This window comes from Cervus elaphus, chromosome 11 (assembly GCF_910594005.1).
Source record: "Cervus elaphus chromosome 11, mCerEla1.1, whole genome shotgun sequence".
Lineage (NCBI taxonomy): Eukaryota > Metazoa > Chordata > Mammalia > Artiodactyla > Cervidae > Cervus > Cervus elaphus.
The window spans coordinates 66,635,950-66,658,581 of record NC_057825.1 but is presented as its reverse complement, the minus strand read 5'-3'; the positions used below and the strand labels follow the sequence as shown (position 1 = coordinate 66,658,581).

At 49.9% G+C, this 22,632-nt stretch overlaps 1 protein-coding gene across 2 annotated transcripts in view; it reads left to right on the top strand.

Moving 5' to 3' along the window:
- The window catches only part of EML6 (EMAP like 6), a 276,659-nt gene that overhangs the window by 250,616 nt on the left and 3,411 nt on the right, over positions 1 to 22,632 (top strand). The window contains exons 29-44 of one of the 2 annotated variants that reach the window (XM_043918005.1): positions 3,550 to 3,564; positions 4,885 to 4,893; positions 5,721 to 5,799; positions 8,399 to 8,528; positions 10,066 to 10,164; positions 10,790 to 10,810; positions 11,180 to 11,353; positions 12,996 to 13,204; positions 14,019 to 14,176; positions 14,816 to 14,930; positions 16,343 to 16,531; positions 18,720 to 18,892; positions 19,305 to 19,467; positions 21,046 to 21,149; positions 21,817 to 21,970; positions 22,362 to 22,462. In XM_043918005.1, the coding sequence (XP_043773940.1) occupies positions 3,550 to 3,564; positions 4,885 to 4,893; positions 5,721 to 5,799; positions 8,399 to 8,528; positions 10,066 to 10,164; positions 10,790 to 10,810; positions 11,180 to 11,353; positions 12,996 to 13,204; positions 14,019 to 14,176; positions 14,816 to 14,930; positions 16,343 to 16,531; positions 18,720 to 18,892; positions 19,305 to 19,467; positions 21,046 to 21,149; positions 21,817 to 21,970; positions 22,362 to 22,462 (1,893 nt within the window). The remainder of the gene's footprint in view (positions 1 to 3,549; positions 3,565 to 4,884; positions 4,894 to 5,720; positions 5,800 to 8,398; positions 8,529 to 10,065; positions 10,165 to 10,789; positions 10,811 to 11,179; positions 11,354 to 12,995; positions 13,205 to 14,018; positions 14,177 to 14,815; positions 14,931 to 16,342; positions 16,532 to 18,719; positions 18,893 to 19,304; positions 19,468 to 21,045; positions 21,150 to 21,816; positions 21,971 to 22,361; positions 22,463 to 22,632) is intronic. The other variant, XM_043918006.1, reaches the window with a different exon arrangement.

Sequence of the window (22,632 nt, the reverse complement as noted above, 5' to 3'; positions counted from 1 at the left end):
CCTTCTCTCCTCTAGATTTCTTATTCCCAGAACACCTGATCTTCAGCCTCTTCAAGATATCCAACACCTAGACACCTCCATTTTTCTCTTAGCTCCCTCCTAGCCTCACTTCTTGCCTCCTTAAATGCCACTCCTCCAGTCCTCTTGGCTCTTCATCCCTGTATTTCTCCTACCCCTCCACTCTTCTGACTAGAAGATCACATTGGTGCTGGTTGCCCTCACCAGAGTCCTTCCCATGCTCCACCCCACAAAAACCATTCACTTCCTTCCTTCCTCTCAGAGGAAGTGAGCCTCTCCTACTCATGGTGTTGCTTGGGCCCTGACCTTCCCACTATCCAAACTCCCTCATCATTTCTCGTCTTGCCTGTGTCTCCTATGCCACCTGCCCAAAACTGGATCCATGTCCTTAGCCAAGAAACACATTCCAGCCTTTCCCATCCCACTCAACTCTGCTCATGAGAAAAACAATCCTTTGGCTGAGTTTACACACACATTCCACCCCCTCACCTTCCCTCCCTTTCCCCCTTCTCATCCATGCCTCACCAGGTCTCTCCCTCACTCTTTGGCCATCCCATCTGTCTTCTCTCCCTGCTGACATGGTCACTCTAGTTCCCAATTCCAATCTACTCTCTTCGTCTTGTTTAAAGGACAAACTTGTTTCTTCTATAGTAGCATTGTTCAATAGAAATATAGTGTAAGCTACAGAGGTGATTTTTCTAGCAGCCACGTTACAAAAAGTAAAAGAAATGGTGAAATTTCATTTTAATAATGTATTTTTAACCCAATACAAAAAATATACCATTTTAACATATAATCAATATAAAAATAATTCATTATTTTATATGTATTTTAAATATTATTTTTACTAGATCTTCAAAACCTGGTCTGTATTTTGCAGTTACAATACATTGCAATGTGGACAAGGCACAATTCAAGTACTCAGCAGCCGCATGTGGCCAGTGGTGACCATGTTGGACAGTGCAGTTTTAGATATTCTTCTACCTGACCCTTTGGAAACAATCTCTTCTGGCCCTCCTACCGCTCCAACCATTCCTTCTCAGGGCCTCATTTCTGCTTCCCCTTCCAGCCCCTCATGTGCTGTTGGTCCTTAGGATTTCACCTTTGACCATTCTCTTTTTTCAGCTTACACCATCTCCCTGATTCATATATCCCACCTATTGGCTATGATTCCTAGTGTTGTATGTCTGAGTCCCACCTCTCAGTTGAACCTCCAGCTAGAATGGCCAACCTCCAGATGTCCAGAGCTTGACATGCCAAAACTGAACTCCCCATCTTCCCTCAAAAACCTTCTCCTGTCTCAGGCGGTGATGCCACCATCCACGCAGATGCCCAAGCAGAAAACGGTTGTTCCACCTGAATTGCTCTTCCTCCTTCATCCCCTAGAGCTCATCAATTGCAGCGTCCTTGAAGTCTACGTCATCTGTATTTCTTTAACTACTCCTGTGTCTCCTTCTCTACAACCACTGCTTTAGCTTGCGTCTTCACCGTCCCTCTCTTGAGTTTTGGCTCTGGCCTCTGTGATAGCCTGTTCACCTTTCCTTGTGCTTCCCTCTGCTCCATTTCTTTCTGCCCTCAATTTTTCACCCGTGTAGTTGGCTGCTCACCTAAAACGGTGGAGTCTGGAACTGCACCTCTATTTTGTTAAAAGGGACTGTGTTGTAGGCCTCAGTCAAGAGCATTTTCAAGATGAAAGGCTCCTCTCAGGGTTGCCCATAGTTCTGCCTGACCCCCCTCTTTCAACTCCACTTCTTCACTGAGCAGCTCTACAGACTGTTCTAGAAGACAAATAAATATTGGATTGGCCAAAAAGGTCGTTTGAGTTTTTTTCCATGTGATCTTATGGAAAGATCTACATTTGACAGAATCCAGTTCCTTTTGTTTTGAAAATAGTTCTCATGGCTTTGGAGACTTTTCCTAAACCTGGACTTATCCTAGAGCAGAGGTTCTTAATTAATCCCCCCCTCAGTCTCAGCCTGTCTCTCTCATGCTACAGACATCTTTGAAAATATGATATGATTAAAGCATACCTCTTTTCCCTAGAAAAATGTATACATGCACACACAATTTGACGTGAATGCCAGGGGTGTCACTGAATCCCTGAAGCCCATTCATAGGGGAGACAGATCTTTCTAGAGGACAGTCCTAAACCAGGTCGCAAATCATCTCCTGTTTCCACATGAAACCAGGATCCAGGGTCACTGGGTTTCCCAAGACATTTTGAAAACTCTTAGAGCATTTTAATAAGGCATCTTGGAATCTGAAGAAAGCCACGTTTCCTTTTCCTCCAAGGACACTTTGAACATCGTTGGACTAACAGCGCTAAAAACAATTCCAAATGTGCATTTCTTGGCTAAACGTAGCTGAGCTTCTCCACACCCACACCTCTCTTTATAGAAGCTGCCTGGAATGACTGTTTCTCACCGGTTCTCTGAGCCTTCCCCCGAGTCGGCTCTCACATTGCAGTCCTCTTGGGTTGTGACTGACTTCCATAACCTCCTCAGTCATTTCAGAAGCTGCCCTAAGAGCCTTGGTGTTGCACCCTCGCCCGTACATCTCAGGTCACCGCGTGCTCTGTCCCACCCCTCGCTCTGCCAGCCCAGCACCCCGGTGTGGGGCAGTGGGCAGGGAGCTGAATGCCTGAGCGCAGGCCACCCTTGGGGCCTGTCGTAGGGTGACAGCCTGTGTCATGGTAACACTCCACACATCTTCAAGTGAGTCTGAGCTTTCTCTTCCACAGCTGAGCTGCTGGGCTATGGGATTACGGTAGGATTGACCTGTCATGGTCCTTCTGTGCCTACAGGAAACACAGGGCCTCGAGTGGCGACTCATGGGTGTGGGGTGGGTCTCCAGCAGCCACTCCCCCAGCACTGGGCAGGAAGGGGGCTGCCTCATTACTTAACACCGAGTCACAAGCTTGAGCTCGCAGGCCCCTCTTTGAAGTTCCCACCTCCACCCTCTTCTCCCTGTGCCCTCTCCAAGCACAGGCCTGATCTTCCTCCTCTCTCCTGACTATCCAGTTCACTTGCCGTCTTGGCCAGGTTCCTTCCTTAAATTCTTTCCCAATGGAAACTTTTTCCTTTGTTTCCCGGAGTCTCTTCACAGCCCCACTTGCCCTGTGAGACCCCTTCCTGTCTCTGCTCCTCCCACCTTCAACCCCACCCCATTGCCTTACCAGCCCTAAACTTCCCTGCGGATTCCCAGTCATGCTCAAGGCCTTCCTCGCTCACCATCCTGGGTGCCAGCTGCGAACAACCAACTATAAAGAGTTTATTGGACTGAAAAGTGAGTGAATGTTCTCACACACTCTGCTCTTTCCCACCTCAGCAAAGCTTTTCAGAGTCACATTTCCAAAGGAATCTGAATCTGGAAGGATTTAGATCCTCTGAAAAATACTAAACTTCCAGGGTTTGGCTGTGGTTGAAATTGTTGGCAGTCCCTCCCACGTCTGATGTTACGAACCCTGTTTATAGATGCCTGGAAAGAAGCCTTTAATGCTTGTATTGTGTTTTAACTTGCTTTCCTTTGGAGGCAGGGAATTGTCAAGTAAGTATGCGCAGCACTCTGCAAAAGCCCAGGTGTTGGATGAGCATCTAGAACTAAGCGTTCATGCAGAATTCACAGCCGTGGAGGGTCTATACTTAACACTCTGCTGAATTTGCCACAATGCAGGTTTCTGCCTTTTGCCCCCTCATCTTCAGTTTTGAAGCAATACAGCTGTAAACATGCTTGTGAAATAAGAAAGAAAACATTCTGAGATTGCTTTACTTTTCAGTTTTTTACTGAAAATCAAGGTGAAAAAAGCATCAGATTGCCTCCACGTGTATATATATACAATCCGCTGTATATATAAGTACACAGTGTTTGTGCTTGTATGCATACTCCGTATACACTGTATAATATGCGACATATTATACAGCCCGTGTATGCCCTGAAAACGAGCCCTGCGTGTAATCTCAGATTCTGCCGTATGAACCGTGCTCTAGTTCCCGTGGCCCCTTGCTCCCATCTCAGACCTTGGCTTGCTTTTATCATACACGCAGACACTCTTAGGTGGAAGAAGAAACCCACAGATTTCATTTAAAAGTTCCACTAAAACAGAAGAAAGAGCAGATGTCCTGGGAAGCGATAATTACCATGCATGCAGTCTAATTGTGAGAACTGCCTGCCCCCAGCCTCCCGCTCTTGCCCAATTTGGCAGCGGTGATGTCAGCCGGGGGTGTCGTTTGCAGAGATGTGCTCTCTCCCTATTCTTTGGTGCTGACGGTGATGCCATTTGGTCCAATTATCACTTATGATTACATAACATGTTTTGATTGAAGAGCTTCTGAGAAAATAAAGCTACCTTGTTTCTCCCAAGCACAAAAATGCAAGCCGTTCCAGCAGGCACGCTGCCCTCCCAGAAACGTTGCGAACTATTAGGCTAAATTATGAGTTGAACTTGATTCGGAAACAAAGTGGCCATTGTGCCTGACTCCCACCGACATCCAGGAGGATGTGATTGTTTTTCTGACCACAAGTCCCTCCCCAGTGCACTCTAAACTAAGCGGAGGCCCCCCGGCGCATTGGCACAACCCAGAGAGTGCACGGAAGCAGTGACAAGGCCTCCTTTTTTCTCCCTGTCCTGTAGGCGCTTTAGTGCAGAGTTTGCCCAGAGACGCCAGGGTATGAGCTTTCTGAATTTGGTAGAGCGGTGCACTCTTTCATTTCTGTTTTAGTTCTTTGCTGGCATGTTCGGGAAGCATGGTGTGTGCCACACAGGAATGTCTGTTCACTTGGACGATGCTTGTGCATGAATGAGGTGGTTGCTAGTGCAACCCTAAACTGTACTAAGTTTCTCACTTGGCTTTGTTTGCTGCTTACAAGGGGATCCAGGTAATCCTTTCTCTTTACATAGCCCCCAAAGCCAGAGCTAATGCATTGGAACATTTGGCAGGAGCTGGGCCCCTCCCCTGCCCCTCCCAGGGTCTCTAAATGCGGAAAAGTCCCATTTGAGGGAAGCTCGTGGTACCCGAAAATTGCCCTCCTCTTATAGGAGTCCTTGAGGGCTTTCCCCTTAGAGGAATTTCTTAATTAATCTGCAGAGCCAAGCAGGGAAAAGCAAGCTTCAGTGTGGTGGTAGCAGTTGAATGCAGACCATGAGCTTGCCCTGGAGGGTAAGCTTCCTTCATCCCTTTGCTTCCTATCTGCCCTTTGTGTGGCAAGAATGACCTGGGCACTTGACCTTCAGGGCCAGTTCCCCAGCCTGGCTTGTAAGTCCTACTTCACACCACACCAGGATCTCTGAGCACCTAATTCTGAACAGAGCATCCCCATCTGAAAATGGCCAGTGGGTTCAGGAAGTGCAGCCCCTTTCTTCTCAGGCTTAGATGCCTCTTTAGTTTTAAAACCAACCCCTCTGGCTCATGCGTTCTTCCTGGGTCCCAGGAGAGACGGGCTGACTCTGACTGCTATGCCTGACGTGTAGGGAAGCCCAACTCCGTGCCTGTGAATCCAGGGCCCAAAGTGTCAGAAGCTGCATTTCCTGGGGGTGGGAGGGGGGCTAGGGAGGGGCCTGGACAGGACAAACCCAGGGGTGTGGGGTCCTCCAAGTAGGGGAGGACAGAGAGAGCCTGGCGCTGGTCTTAGCTGGCCGCACTGGACAGGCAGCCTTGCTTCCTTTTATTCAACACTTTGCTTCTTTTGGACACTCTCTGTTCCAGACCACCCGTTAGCAGAGCGGCTCCCCAGCCTGAAAAGCTCCAGAAGAACAACATCACCAAAAAAAAGAAACTGGTTGAGGTGAGGAGGTTACACTATTTTGTTCTTCCATCTGCCATCGACGTTCTAAGATCTGCCTGGTGGACATCACCATCGGCAGGTCCCACGGATGCCTTCAGGTTACCCCAACCGGACTGGCTGGCTCTCGCTTCTCCCCTGTCCCTTTCACACAGCACTGTGTTCCCCAGCAACGACCAGAGTCACATCCCCTGGGTCATGTTCCTTCAGCCCCACCACTAGGCCCTGTGGGTACTAACCCCAAAATATCCCGTGTCCTTCAGACCTGGTCCCTTTACCCTGTACCTAGTGCTGCCCAGGGGAGCTTATTCACCGTCTCTAATGTCACTTGAGCACTTGTTGGGTGCTGAGTACTTTGCTATATGTTGATACTTCCCACCAAGTATTTCACACATTCCTTGAGTCTACAAGGTAAGTGCCATTACTGTTCCACCTTACAGATGAGGGTGCTGTAGCTCAGAGAAGTCTAGTGACGTGTTAGGTCCCAGCCCCGGATCACTAAGCCAGTGAGTGGACAGGGGCTTGAACTCTGCCATCAGGACTTGAGGATGACAGCTCCGGGGTACCTGCTGTTTTCTGAGAGAGCCCTCCTAACCGTTCTCTCTGCCTCCAGACCCTTCCCTTTCCTCTCTGACACATGCCCTGCTGCCCACAGAGTCAGCTCTTGAAACTATAACTCTTCTCTCTCCACCCCGGCTTTGAGACCCAGGAGGGCCCCACTCTCTCGATGGGATCCACGATCATGGTTTCAGAACCTTACCCAGGAGCCCCCGTCCTAACTCGTCACCTGAGTGTCTCCAGAGCAACTTATGCCTCTGACCCCGAAGCCATCAGTGTTCTCTGAAGCTGCCTGGGACTTACACGGCCCTGTGCTCAGAAGCCTCTTCCTCTTCCCTCCCCACATCCCGTCCTTCCCGCCCTTCTCTGTGCAGCCTTCTCTGGGGCTCCCTACCCGAAACCCGCCTGCCCTCTACCCGCCCCGCATCCCCTCCTCCGCAGCCCTGTCCCACCGTCTCCTGCCATTAATTCACACTCATCTGTCTCCTACTACACTCTGAACTCCTTGAGGCCAGAAAAATCTAAGTGAAATTTTTTTTATTGGAAGAGGAAATTATGTTGAGGGGGAGGGGTGATTATCATGGAAACAGCACAGGTCAGGAAATGCAGCTGAACTTCAGGAAAGACAGGGTTCAGAAACTGTCATCAGCCAAGACAGTGCCTCTTTCTGCCCAGCAGGGCCTCACGTGTGCCTGATGCATCCTTTTCTTTTCCTACAGACTTCTTGAGCTACTTTAGTAGACGGTGGTGCTGTCCAATGCCGGCATTTACATCTCCTCAGTTAGTTAGGCAGCCGGGCCTACCAGCATATCCCCAGTTCTAAATTCCTGGGGGAAACTATCTGATTGGCCCAGCTTGAGACAGTGTCCATGGGGCTGGGGATCACATATTACACACGTAGTTTCTGGGAAGCACGTGGTGGGGGGAGAGACTCGGGGAGGGGAGCTGCTAAGAAGGAGAAGAAAAAGAGTCATATAAATAGGAAAGCTACTGATACATGGGCTAAATGGATGTAGCAGCTTGACAAAAGGTCATGGGAGATGTGAGAGCAGGGCCTCGTTGTGCCAATTTAAGGAGTTTGGACTTTATCCCATAGGTAGTGAAAGTCAGTGCATGTTTTGGAGTAGGGACGTGTTGTGGTATTTTAAAATTAATCTGATGTTTGTAACTGACAAGCTTTGGAGAGAGAAAAGGCTAGAATCGGGGAACCTAGAGGAAAGGGACCCACGTCTTCTTAATCTTGAATCAGTCCCCACATCCCACCCCAACCAGCATGGTGCCCAGGACAGGAGAGCTGTCAGCAATGACGGCCAAGCTGTCAAGCTGAATTAAGAATAGGTCTGATCTGAACCAGTCACTGCTCTTTGTCCTAGAAAATGAGACAGGAAGAAGAGAAAGACTGTAGGGGAAAAAAGAATGCAAATGGTATAGAAATTTTGTAGGGCACGCACCCAGCAACAGAATGAGCATGGCATTCACCTCAGTGTTCTGCTTTGCAGTCCCCGGTGCATCCGGGTGAATCAGAGCAAAGAGCCCTGAGCCACCCCTCTGCTCACCTCCGAGAGTGCCCACCAAGTCGCAGATGTGCAACTTTGGGGCAGCCTTTACTGGGCATCACTTCGATAGGCTTTGCCTCACCTGAGAAGCAGGGAAGCAAATCCAGTTTATTTAGAAAGTTAATTGTTCAGTTGTGTCTGACTCTTTGCAACCCGATGGGCTGTAGCCCGCCAGGCTCCTCTGTCCATAGGAGTCTCCAGGCAAGAATACTGGAGTGGGTAGCCATTCCCTTCTCCAGGGTATCTTCCTGACCCAGGGATCAAACCCGGGCCTCCTGCATTGCAGGCAGATTGTTTTCTATCTGAGCCATTAGGGAAGTGTGAGGCTTCCCCCCAGCATCTTGGGGAGCTAAAGAAAGGGCTGCCCTGTATCCCCAGCTGGCCAAGGAGTATGGTTCCAGTGCTATGAGCGGCTGTCCCCACGGTGCAGGTTTGTTCCTCTGCTTGTACTTCCCCTAAGGGCCCTTTCCTCTTGTGTGGGAGTGTAGGAGCTGGCTCTCGACCACGTGTTTGGCTACAGAGGCTTTGACTGTCGCAATAACCTGCATTACCTGAATGACGGTGCCGACATCATCTTCCACACAGCCGCGGCCGGCATCGTTCAGAACCTCTCCACAGGTAAACGGATCAGGAGAAACTGCTGTCTGAACACAGATGTTTATTTTAGCCCTTTTGTGCACTTTCCCACTGGTTATATGCCCCATCGCTTAAACTTTCTCTTCCCTTCAGAACCATTCCACTCCGTTCCAGACTGGTGCCATTCAGTCCTGGAAGATGCTCAGGCCCATGTTCACAGAGTCAGACCTACTTTCTCGCTGCCTCTCACCCAGCTGCATCTCATCTCAGCCCCTGGCAGGGAGGTGTCTGTGTTTCCTTCAGCTCCACGGAGGCTGAGAGAGATGGAGGGAAGCCAGAAAGAGGGTGTGGAGAGCAGAGAAAGCTTTATAGACAGTAACTGACAACCAAGCAAAGGGGAGAGGGGTGGTTTTCTCATTGATTTCTAAGTCACCAAATTTTTTAGCAGCTCAGATTTTCAAGTTTTGCCTGTTTCAACTATTTAACCATATTCACAAAGAGAATGAGAACTGTGAAATAATTAACAAAAACTCCTTAAATTTCCCTTAACTATGGAATTTAACTATAAATTTAAAAATCTTTTTTAAAAGAAACAACTCAAGCAAAAAGAATCACGCAGAAATTAAGAGACACCCTTATCTTTACCACAAGATTTAAATATGGTAATATGTTGCCTGTATATTTGCTTTATATCTTAAACTTTCTTCCCTTTCAAATTTTTACGCTCCTTCATAATTCTGTGTAGTTTATGCATAGATTTTTTTTTTAAGAGAGTAAAATCACTGGGCACATAAAGGTCTGTCTTTTGAGGGGAGGACCTTGGAATTTCTTCTGTGTTTTTCTCAGTCTTCTAGCCACATGTTATCAGGTTAGTAGCAAAGTGCTGTTTCCTTGTATTCAATACCATCACTCACCTCTCAGTCCCTGTGCGTTTACAGTGGCCACTTGGGCGGTCAAGTCAGCAAACCGTTTGCTGCAATAGATGATAAAGCTTTTCTTGTCCTGTCTTCCACTTGCAACATATGTTGACTTAGGGCTTCAAGGGATAAAACTATCACCCATGCCATCCAAGTACTGGGTAGATTGGCACTTTGGTAGATAAAGATAATTGAAAGGGATTTCCCAAGCATTTTCCTAGTGTCGGCTTCCCTTTCTGATGAGTAAGTGGTGCCATTTTGGTCAGTAAAGCCCTGTCTCCAGTGGCCCCACCCCGCCCCGTCCCCCACCACCCCGCTCAGAGGAAGACAGTGAGAAGCTGTGGGCCCTGGGCCGTGGGAGGAGGAACCTTTCTGGACCCTGGAAACCTCTGCACTTGGACTGCACTCTGGATGCACCTAGGATGCAGGAGGATTGAAGGGAGCTTGTGTGTTAGATCCGGATTAGGTAACAGGCACTAGCTCTCCTCCTAATCTTGGGACAGAATTTGTCCAGGTGACAGAGCATCTCCCGCTCCCCAAGGACAATTCTCTAAGTGAGAATTGGGCGCTATTAGCTCTCACTTCTACAGGGCTCCTCATGGAGCTTTAGGGCTACCCTGAGAGCTCATCCGCGGCCCTGCCCACCCTGCCGTCTCTCCTAGGGAGCCAGAGCTTCTACCTGGAGCACACGGACGACATCCTCTGCCTGACGGTGAACCAGCACCCCAAGTACAGGAACGTGGTGGCCACCAGCCAGATAGGTAGGAGGGGCCTGCAGACGCCCAGTCGCTCTCAGTGAGCAGAGACATTGATTTATTGATTGATCGGCAGCTACTGGGGCGGTGGGGGTGGGGAGGGGGCGGTCACGGATATCCACCCTTTCTTGATGTCGATGTTGAGTTTTTGAGCCCCTACTGAATCTGTGTTGTCTGAGTTGACGCATCCAGTGATGCTGACTCCAAGGGACCATTAAGTCAGACCAGAGACTCAATATCCAAATAAACGACCCCCAGCCCTGGGGGCTGTGAGAATAGTTTTTCAGAGCCCAGGTTCAAATGAAGGGCCCTAGAGCTTGTGCTTGGCGAGGGTGGATTCTGATATGCGTGCCTGACTCTCCTTACCCTAGGAAACTGCCAGTGACAAATGTGAACTGATTCACATTTGTGACGAGTGGTTGTTGTTGTTGTTGTTTTTTAATGTTGTCATTTCAAAGGCAGTTTTTAGAAACATATCTTGCTGCTTGTTTTCATTGAACCCATGCCCATTTTTTAAATTTAATTTGGAACTTTGATACTGGTGTTAAGTGCTTCACTCTTAGAAACATGACTTATTTCAGCTATTGTTTTCCTTTGACGCTTCCTCATTGCCATTGCTCACCCAATGCAGGTGATATTGCGGAGACCCCAGGTAAGGCTGTTCCATCCGTGAGTAGCTTGAATCTGCACAGCAAAATCATGTCGATCTACCATGTTTGCTGGTTGTATCTGGCTGAGTTGCAGATACAAATCATTGATCTCACCGATTTCCTTTGTATCAACTCCACCTCAAGAGTGTGTGTGTGGGACGTAAACACCCTTAGGTCTCTGCCCCTGAAAGCACAGAAGGCAAGTGTTTCCCCTCATCTCTCACCTCCGACCAGGCCAGGCCGTGGGTCTCTTAGCCCCGTCTCTGTGACGCCCCTAAGCACTTGTCTTATAGAAGCTTTTAGGTGGGCGTCGGCGCTGCCCACACTCCTCCAATCTCCAACCTCCGCTCTGTCCTGCCTCCCGCACTCAGGGACGACACCTTCCATCCACGTGTGGGACGCCATGACCAAGCACACCGTGTCCATGCTGCGGTGCTTCCACTCGAAGGGCGTGAACTACATCAACTTCAGCGCCACCGGGAAGCTGCTGGTGTCGGTGGGCGTGGACCCTGAGCACACCATCACCGTCTGGCGCTGGCAGGAAGGTAAAGGAAGTGGGCTTTCTGTCCCTCTGTGGGGCTTGCTCGTGGTGCGGGCTGGGCTCCAGCCTAGATCTGCCTCACTCCATGGCCCGCTGTTGGTACTGCTCCAGGCCAGCCTGTGGAGTCCTAAAGAAGCTGCTGGTCAGCTGCTGCTGCATCCTGAACCCCACGGCCCCCGGAGGCCTGGGCTGGGCAGTGAAGGGTCTTTGGGAAAGTGGCCCAGGGCTGACTGCCTTCCTCCTCAGGCAACAGGCAGCACCCTCCACTATTTCTGTCCTAACCACCTTCCTACACAAGCTTCCCAGTCTGTCTGGTGACCCCTGGATCCTGCTGTGGCTTCGGCACCCTCATTGTCTTATTACAGGAAATGGGATGGGGTTTTACCACCATTTTTTTAAACATTTTTGAAATGGGGATTCACCTTATAATTAAGGTTTACATTTAATGGAACAAGATTTCTTTCTTGTCCTCCCCCAATACACGTGCACACACAGGCTGCTACTAAATTTACAGTCTTCTTTGAATCAAAATTAGGCAATCTTTTGGATATATTCTCCCAGTTGGCAAAAGCAGATCCAATTAGTTAAGACATTAATGAGGTCCATCTCCAGCCCGGCCGCCTGTATCTGGGGCATGCTCAGCCAGGCACACACAGAGGTGGCACTTCTCCAACCAGGACTTCAAGAGTCCCATGATCTCAGCATCTTCCCATGGTGGGGACGCAAGAGGGGATAGTAAACGAGCCCAGCGGGAGGGAATTCCAGTCCCTCCTGAGCCTCCGTCTGAAGAAAAGAGTCTGGGGACCTGCAGATACTTATGATGAGACGCGTCATGCTCCCTCCATTTCTCATGTTCTTGTTCATCAGTGTCTTGTGTCCAAATGGCCCCATAGTCTGTATCCTAGGGATGCAGGTCATTGCTTGTGATGTCACATGGCCAGCTGATTAAGTAGACTCAGCCCCAGAGGAGAAACACAGCATCTTCACTGATAGACTTATAGTGTCTTAGAGCTGGACGGACTTAGAGAAGCCTTCCTGCCCAGTCAGGATCCATCCCATGGACAGATCCCTCTGACACATTCCTCGCAGGCTTCTTTCCTTTTTCTACTCAAGTGCTGTCGCATATACAGCCAGCATCACTTCCTCAGACAGCCCACCCACTGTTGAAAGCCCTTTCTTAGGCGAGAGTGTAACTTGCTTCAGAAAGCCTTTCTGCTATGGTACTAACTGTATTCTCTGTGGTAGCCAGGAACACGTCTGTTCCTCACTCATTAGAAGAAGGTCCTATCAACCCTGTACACAGTATCATCCTTTTCAGCTCAGGCTCACTCTCCCAATGTCCCGTCTGTCCCTCTGGGCAGTACCTGCTCTGGCCCTGCCCCAGTGTAGTACCTACCCTGCTTCATGGTCCCCTAGGGCCCTTCTGCCCTCCAAGGGTGGACTGGTAGAGCCAGGACTTTTAAACAAGTTCCCAGGATAAAGAGAAGACTTCTCACTGGTAGTTTTCTCCCATTGTCTTTGTTGGAAGCAGTGCTTCGGTCTGTATAGAAGGGTTCTGAGCCAGTGCTAGGATCTAATAGCTGACACCAACCACCAAGGCTTCTGAGAGCACAACCTGGCCTCATCCAACTCTCTCACCCTCGCAGGTGCCAAGGTTGCCAGCCGAGGGGGCCACCTGGAGCGCATATTCGTGGTGGAATTTCGCCCTGACTCAGACACACAGTTTGTGTCGGTTGGGGTCAAACACATGAAGTTCTGGACCCTGGCAGGCAGCGCCCTGCTTTACAAGAAAGGGGTCATTGGGTCTATGGAGGCTGCCAAGATGCAGACGATGTTGTCCGTGGCCTTCGGTGCTGTGAGTTGCAGCAGAAGCTTCCTGAGAGGGAAGCCTGGACCCCTGGGCGTGGGCACGGGGTGGGCAGGTATATCCTAAAAGCTGTGAACAACAGGAAAGCCATTTCCACAGGATCTCCTTCCTTGGACTGTTTGCAAGCACTGTTTTGTTTCCTTAGCATAGATGAATGAGTTGACTATATCATTCCCCTCAAAATGTTAATTAGAAAAAAGCAGACCCCACCCCCACCCCCACCCAGGGCTGGAGGTTCATTATTCCAGAGTCACACTAACTTGCAAGCCTGTCATGTTGAGCTCAATAGATGCAGAGGCTGAGGGACATTTCCATCACCAGACAGCATCCCTGCCCCCTGCCCTCTCAGGCCACAAGTCCCCTAATGACCCCCTTGCACAGGCTGTGGGTGGTCCTATGGCAACAGGAGCTACCCAGGGATGTTCTGAAACACAGTCAACTCTTGGTCCTCCCAGTGTGGGTTTACCTGGCCACGTAGATGAGCCCAGGAGAGTCACTGGGGGCTGCTGCCAGAGTGGAAGTGCATTTAAAAGCAAACCTGTGCTCAATGGGGAATCAACCGTCCCCAGAGCCAACTCAGCAGAGTGAATTGCAGAGCCGGGTGATTTCCATACCACATCTTCCTACAAAGATGTGCTCTTTGTAGAATTCTCTTTCCTTCCCCTGATACAGAAGGTTGTTCTAAGCTGTGTATGTGTCTCTCTGGCTCCTGTTTCTTGGCACTGGAGCGGGGGGCTGGGAGGGGGCCCTCTTGAGAACCGCAGCCAGTGTCCTGGTGTGGAGGGTGTCCCTCTGTTGACAGAACAACCTCACTTTCACGGGTGCCATCAACGGCGATGTCTACGTGTGGAAGGACCACTTCCTCGTCCGGCTGGTGGCCAAGGCTCACACAGGCCCCGTCTTCACCATGTACACGACCCTTCGGGATGGGCTCATCGTGACCGGCGGGAAAGAGCGGCCGTAAGCCGGAGCTCCTCTGGGAACAGCTGGTGTTTTGTGATTGTCTTGGGAGAAACGGACAGAAGCATCTCCAACTTGGAGAAAATGCAGATTTTCACTCTCTTGTTTCTTCTGCATCATGGAGATGAGTCTGCCATCTCTCCAAGAGGGCCCTGGGTCAGAACCTTCAGAAGTAAGGCTCAGAGAGGCAGAGTCCTATAGTTTAACAACTGGAGAGATGCTTTTGAATAGCCCCGGTGACTCTGCTGTCCATCAAATGTTACTGCCGATAGCTCTTCCGGAGGGGGCAGGAGGGGTGAGATGAAGGGAGAGGTGTCCAGTGGGGACTGCGACTCTGTGAAGGCCAAGTACTCCTCTTCATTGTCCAGTCTAATGAAAACACAGCTTGATTTTTTAGATTGGGATTCTCTTTCCTCTTACGATAGTAGCATTTGACAGCAGTCTAGGAAATCTACAAGTTCAAGGGGTTCTGGTGGCTCATCGGCAGGACCTATGAAAGGGCCACCCCAAGGGGTTGTTCTGCTGGGCCCCGGGATGTGGGGCCGGGACCTTGAGGAGATGGCAGGGGGAGAGGCGAGTGGAGGGTCCTGGGCGGTCTTTGGACGAGGGCTGACTTGCCATGTTCTTGATCTTTCTCAGGACCAAAGAAGGAGGTGCTGTGAAACTGTGGGACCAGGAGATGAAGCGCTGCCGGGCCTTCCAGCTGGAGACGGGGCAGCTGGTGGAGTGCGTGCGCTCCGTGTGCCGCGGCAAAGTGAGCGGGCGGGCCAGCCTTTCCCCAGCCACACATCTGCCCTGCACTGGGGGGTGGTCGAGTCCTGAGAACAAGGCTCCCGGGTGTGACTTAGACTGCGGAGGGAGGCAGCTTAGCGGAGTGGGACAGACCTGGATGCAAAGTGTGGCTCGCCCAGGAGAACTGGCTGTGTGACCTTTGCTCTGTTACGTAGCCTTTCTGTGTCCAGCTCATGGTGGTCGTGAGGATTGCAGGAATCATCAGTGCCCAGGGCCTTTCGTTATGCCTGACACATGGTCAGTCAGTAGATGTCAGCTGCTGCTGTTAGAGGCACAGGGATATTAGGTAGTTTGCCCAGGCCCTCAGGTGCACAGCCAGGATGGGGAAAGCTAAGGACCACCACACTAAGGCATTTGGTCAGATGCTTCACTAAATATCACGCACAGCTGTTTGGCTTTTGTTTTTTAAATATGGACATCCAGGCTCTTGCCCAGTGTGCCAAATCAGAATCTCAGGGGTAGGGCCTTGGCTTTGATATGTGTGTTCTTTTTTCCTTTTCTTCTTCTTCTTTTTAATTCCCCAGGAGATTCTAAAGTACTTGAAGTCTCCTGACCTCTGTTTAATGCCTTGTATTTATATGTTGGAATTGGTATCAGTCTACAAACTTGCTCTCTAGACTCCCTCCACTAAAAACGCAAACCTGAGTCTACATCACTGTAAACGGGGAACTGTGGTTTTAAGTAGATACACGATAGTCATCCGGAAGGGGAGGGTAATTAGACTAGAGGAGATGAAGGCAGAATGAGGTCTAGAACCTGGAAGTCATCAGGAGTTTGAGGAAGAACTGAGAAAGAGTTTGGGCTGTCCTAGAGCAGAAATTGGCTGCCCTGCTCTGCAGTGAGCTCAGAGTCACTAGAACATTCCAGCGGAGACGAGAGGATTGGGGGCCTTTGGGGGACTTCTTCCCAAGGGGCTCGAGGGAGAGAAGGCCTAGTAGGGGGCGGGGTTGTCACTTAAGGATGGCGAATTTGTTGTTAAAAACAAAGCACTTCTTGGCTCTTGCTGTTTTAGTACCAGCGCCGGTGAATGTACTTTCCCAAGTTGCTCTGATAGTGTTTTTTTATTATTATTATTATTTTATATTGTGACAAAATCTAGAAAACATAAAATTTACCATTTAGCCATTTTGAAGCATACAGTTAATTGGTATCAGATACATTCACATTGTTATGCAACCAGCAGCACCATCCCTCCTTGGGACATTTCTCATCCTGTACAACAGAAGCTCAGCATCTATGAAGTAATAACTGCCCCACGCAGCCCCTGGCAACCACCATTCAACCTCCCGTCTCCATGCATTTGACTCATCTAGGAATTTCGTATGAGTGGGATCCTACAGTGTTTTTCTTCTAATAGTGTTTTGATTACAACAGGGAAAAATTTTAGTGGGAACCAAGGATGGAGAAATCATTGAAGTTGGTGAAAAAAACGCTGCTTCCAACATCTTGATTGATGGACACATGGAAGGGGAGATCTGGGGCCTGGCCACACACCCCTCCAAGGACATCTTCATCTCCGCCAGCAATGACGGCACAGCCCGCATCTGGGACCTGGCTGACAAGGTGAGGGGCAGACACTGCCTGGGCTCGGAGGCCCCAAGTGGGGTGAGGGGAAGTCCGGCCAGGGTCCATCAGGCCAGTCAGAGATGGGGGATGGGGTTGGACAGGAGCTCAGCCACAGCGCGGCAACCAAGTTAGACTCATAGTGAAGGCAGTCCCATTCACACTCACCCATTCTGTTCATATCTATTAGCTATGTACTTCTATGAATATTTATAGTGCAGGAATAATCTCACTGAGAATGCTTTATCCTCTTGTCACAAAAGAACCCACGAAACTAAAAAAGAGATAAATCATGTCTTCCCCAGATGGGAAGAGAAAAAAAATGATTTAAAATGTCAGATGTTCCCAAGTGGAACATTTCAATCAAAATTCCAACAAAGTTACTCTTAGAGTTTGGAAAAAAATTTAAAAATACAAAAAATTTCAAAAAACAGATCCATCTTGAGTAAAAATGTAAAATAGCAGAAAATAAACAGGAGTAGAGGAAGAAAGATTGATGTTTACCAAGTCTTAGCTGATAGTAAAAAAGTACGTGTGTTCTAATAATTAAAATACTTGGTTTCATTACAAAATGGCTCATAAATATTTCAGTCGTATATTCAGTGTCAGGATCATGGAACAGACTTGGAGAAGCCTAAGCTAAGTGTGGTTGTCATACTCAAGTTGAAAGTGAAAAGAAAGTGCAAGTCACTCAGTTGTGTCCAACTCTTTGTGACCCCATGGAATTCTCCAGGCCAGAATACTGGAGTGGGTAGCCTTTCCCTTCTCCAGGGGATTTTCCCAACCCAGGGGTTGAACCCAGGTCTCCCACATTGCAGGTGGATTCTTTACCAGCTGAGCCACAAGGGAAGCCCAAGAATACTGGAGTGGGTAGCTTATCCCTTCTCGAGCAGATCTTCCTGACCCAGGAATTGAACCAGGGTCTCCTGCATTGCAGGCAGATTGTTTACCAACTGAGCTATTAGGGAATCCCCATACTCAAGTTAGTTTGTAATTATTGATTATGTTTATTAATATACACTATATACCAGATGTTTCATAAATACCATCATTAATGCTTACAACAACTTTGCAAGACCAATATTAATATCACTTCTCTATACATGGGGCTTCCCCAATGGCTCAGCAGGTAAAGAACCTGCCTGCCAATGCAGGAGACACAGGAGATGCAGGTTCAATCCCTGGGTCAGGAAGACCCCCCGGAGGAGGAAATGGCAACTCACTCCAGTATTCTTGCCTGGAGAATCCCATGTACAGAGGAGCCTGGCAGGTTACACAAACAGTCAGACACAACTGAGCATACACACACACACACACACACAGGAGCAACTTACCCGAACACACCCAGCACACAAACAGTCAGACACAACTGAGCATGCACACACACACACACACACACACACACACACAGGAGCAACTTACCCGAACACACCCAGCACACAAACAGTCAGACACAACTGAGCATACACACACACACACACACACACACAGGAGCAACTTACCCGAACACACCCAGCACACAAACAGACACAACTGAGCATACACACACACACACACACACACACACACAGGAGCAACTTACCCGAACACACCCAGCACACAAACAGACACAACTGAGCATACACACACACACACACACACACACACACAGGAGCAACTTACCCGAACACACCCAGCACACAAACAGACACAACTGAGCATACACACACACACACACACACACACACACACACAGGAGCAACTTACCCGAACACACCCAGCTAGGGACAGAGCCAGGATCTGGGATCTGAACTATCACATGCTGAAGCTCAAACTCTTTCCCCTGAACAAGAGGTCAGCAAGCTGCAGCCCAAGGATGAAGTCTGCCGGCTGCCTGTTTCTGCAGTTAGCTGCGCTTTATTGTTTATATCGGCGTCCATGGCTGCTTTCGTGCTTCACTGGCAGAGCCAAAAATATTTACTGTTTACTGTCAAACCATTCACAGAGAAAGTTCACCAGCCTCTGCTTAAACCACATTGTCTCCCCAGCTGCTCAGTCAAAACACACTGCCCGCCTCGGCCCCTCAGGGACTCTTACTGTAAGAAGCAAGAGGTCTGGAGCCTCCCTAGAAGTGACCTGGGTGCAGGATTTCCCCTGGAGACTAGCTGAGGTGGCCAAGAGCTCAGGGTATTATGTTGTGTCCATGTAGAAGCTGCTAAACAAGGTGAGCCTGGGCCACGCGGCCCGGTGTGCGGCCTACAGCCCGGACGGGGAGATGGTGGCCATTGGCATGAAGAATGGAGAGTTTGTTGTCTTGTTGGTGAACAGCCTGAAAGTTTGGGGGAAGAAGAGAGACCGGAAATCTGCTATCCAAGATATCAGGTACATAGCAAGTGGTCTGGGCAGGGAGGAGAAAGGCAGGCATTCATTCTCCCTCCCTATGGTTCCTGTTCCAGGAGGCTGGGATGAAGAACTCACGTATGAGAGGGTCCCTTTCAATGAACCAGCTCTGGTAGGAGACCCTCTCACACATTAGTTCTCAGACATATCTTTGCTGATTCCCATGAGTGTGGTAAAAACTTCTTGTGAAGAGCCTTCTACAGAAGGCTGCACACACCCATTTTCTTTTTTCCTGGGGGGTTTGATCCAGAGAAGCAGTCAAATTCCTTAGACTGTTGAAGAAGCTACCCAACCTGACCTTGAGCTTGGGAAGTCCGTCCCAGAGCAGACCTCATGCCTGACCGGCCCCAGACAGCCCTCCTCACAGACCGTGCTCTTGAATTGCTTTTTCTAGAATCAGCCCAGACAGCAGATTCTTAGCCGTTGGTTCTTCTGAACACACAGTTGACTTCTATGACCTCACTCAGGGCACAAGTTTGAACCGCATCGGCTACTGCAAAGATATCCCCAGCTTCGTCATTCAGATGGATTTTTCTGCAGATGGCAAGTATATCCAGGTATGCTTCGGCTTTACTGATAATAGTATAACCATTGATACACTATAAAGTATATATAGTATAACTGAGGTAACCATTGATAATAGTATTACTAACAACAGCTTAGGTAAAACCAGGGCTGACTGTTCGCCAGGCAGTGTGTTCACAGGAACCCCTTAAGGATGTTGCTTTTCCTCCTATTTTATACCTGAACAAACAAAGGCTTAAGAATTTAAGAAAGTCAAATAGAATTTAAAATAGTAGAATTATTTTTCAGTAGGAAAGCAGGAAACAAGCCGTAATCATCTTGAGCTTCTTCTCACCACCGTCCCTTCAACGCTTTCTAATTCCTAGTTCTTAGGGCTGTATCAAAGCCTGTGTTGCCTCTTATACTTCATCTCAATTCCAAATCCCATGGGTAGTGTGGCCCCTCCACCCTTGGGACCCAGACTCCAGACCATGACCCTGGAGTGAAGGCCCTGGGGGGACTGACCCACGGGGAGGGTCAAGAGCGGTTGCACTCGTGGCACTGAGTATAGAACAATGATGTCTCCAGCACTTTGAACAAATATTATGCATTTGTGAGCTGGCCAGGAGTCAGGCAGTCATTCTGAAAGGAGAGAGGATGCATTCATTTGTCAAGTGTGAACTGAACCAAGCGCTACATTAGACTTCTGGGTGGAGGAAACGGGCCTGATCCCTGCTGTCTGGGAGCTTGCCTTGTGGACAAGAGGAGCATTAAACTCATCACACAGTGTACCCATAATTATAAATTTTGATTATGTGCTGAGAAGGAAAAGCACAGTGCCCTGTGGGGGCATTTAACAGACACTGAGTTTAGATTGGCTTCCCCTCCCTGAGGTGCTGTTCACACTGAGGTCTGCAGGGTGTGCAGGGGTCAGCCAACCAAGACAGCGGAGCGTGGTTCCAGGCGTTCCGCGTGAAAAACCAAATGTGGGAAAGATTACAGCTCGTTCCTGATCAGCAGGGAAATCGGGGTGGCTGGGCCAGCACCGCAGGGGGACAGGGGGCTGGAGACGGAGGCAGCAGCCACGTGCTGGAAAACGATTGGTTTCCTCTAGAAGGTTCCCAGAGAAGCCAGGATCAGGTCCTAGATACCTCAGAGATCATCTACATTGGCTGTTGTCCATTAGAAACCTTGCTTCAGTTCTTTACTGAAGGACCTTGCTTCCCTGAAAACAGGGATCCCCAAGTCTGAGCGAGCACCAGCATCCCCTGGAGTCTTTATTAAAATGACCGCTGGGCCCCACCCTCTTCAGGGGATCTGATGGGGGGCCGGGGGTGGGGGTCCAAGAGCGCATTTCTAACAAATTTCCAGATGCTGCTTCTGCTGTTGGAGAACCAAAGTTGGCGAACCACGGCCTTAGAACTTTGGAAAATAGCAAGAAAATGGATGGGAAATGCCCTGCTTGTGTAAACTTGGCTGCAGGCTGACCACAGGCTTTGCAGGCTGGCGCTGAACTTGGGTTTGGTGGAAAGGTCTGGGGATGTGGAGGTTGGGAAGCAGCACATGGGAAGGGGAATCCTTTGGGCAGCAAAGAAAGAACATTGATGGGCGTGACTGCCTCCCGCCTGCAGGTTTCCACAGGAGCCTACAAGCGCCAGGTACATGAAGTTCCCCTGGGGAAGCAGGTCACCGAAGCTGTGGTCATTGAGAAGATCACCTGGGCCTCCTGGACAAGGTGACTGCAGGAAAGGTCCCAAGGGAGACTACTGTTGTCCCAGCCTCAGCCTCAAGTTTGTGTGGGGCTGGGATCTGAAGCAGCTCAGAGACAGAGCCCTTTCCCTTGGGCAGTCGGAGGAGGGAAGCTTCTTGCTCCCAGGTTGGGCCACAGGCTTTGATCTGACCTGGGCTTTTGAAATGCAAAGTCCCTCTTGTTGTGTAATCTGTCCCACCCATCCCCAGCTGCACCCAGCAAGTTCAAAGGGAAACCATCTCCCAGCTCTTGGCCAAGCTCCCTTCAGTACAGTGAGGCCTCCTCCAACCCCTGGGACGGGGAGGGAGGGCTGGTCACCAGGTAGCAGGGTAAGCAGCAGGGCCCTGCCAAGTCAGAAGAGAGGAGACCACCAGCCCGGAGACTTAAAGGAGCCCCCACTTTTCAACCAAACCCACACTCAGAAGCATTATGGGGAAGAGGGAGAGAACCAAAGATGGAGGGAACTTGTCTTTTGGGGTGAAAGGCACCCGAGGCAGAGAACAGCGGGAGCTGGGGCAAGTGCACAGATGGGGGGAGGGACAGAGGAGCCGCGTGACGGCACTGACTCTTCCTCTCCTCCCGGGAGAGGATGCCTGACTGCAGGAATGTGTGACAAGGGTCACACACCTCACACCTCTTTCTGTTGGAACAGCATTCTGGGAGATGAAGTCATTGGCATCTGGCCGCGAAATGCAGACAAGGCTGATGTCAACTGTGCCTGTGTGACCCATGCAGGCCTGAACATCGTCACGGGAGACGACTTTGGGCTGGTGAAGCTCTTTGATTTTCCGTGCACAGAGAAATTTGTGAGTTTCCCTTAGAGTAACTCCATGCACAGCCTCTAGGCTCTCTGACGTTGTGCATTCTCCCAGAGATTGTGGCCACATGGACACGACTGTCTACAATCTAGCACAAGATGAATCTTGTCACAGCCCTGGGGAGACTTGGCCACCCTTAACCTTTTCCTCCCCTTCACAAGGGGAAGTCTTGGAAGCCAGGAGGATGGGGGTAAGGGTACCGAGCAGGGCAACAGTGAGGCAGGAAGCCAGTGAAGGGCTGGCTCCCAGAGATGTCCAGACCTAATAGGCAGCCCGTGGGTGAAGGGAAGCCTGGGGAGATGGAGCAGAGTCCTGGGAGTAGTCCAGGGTGGCTGAAGGACAGGCTGTCTTAGTCACCTCAATTCCCTTTTGCTCACAGGCCAAACACAAGCGTTACTTCGGTCACTCAGCTCACGTGACAAACATCCGTCTCTCTCACGACGACAAGTATGTAGTCAGCGCTGGCGGAGGCGACTGCAGGTACCAGCCTGACTCTGGCTCTGCCCCGAGGCCTGGCCTCCCCGCCGGCCCCACCTCCACCGTCAGCTCCTCCCGGGGGCACGGCAGGGGCTGGCGTAGGAAGCGACCAGGAGATGCAGTGAGGGCTTGCCAGTGTAGGGTGTCTAGTCTCCGGTGACCCCAAACCCTGA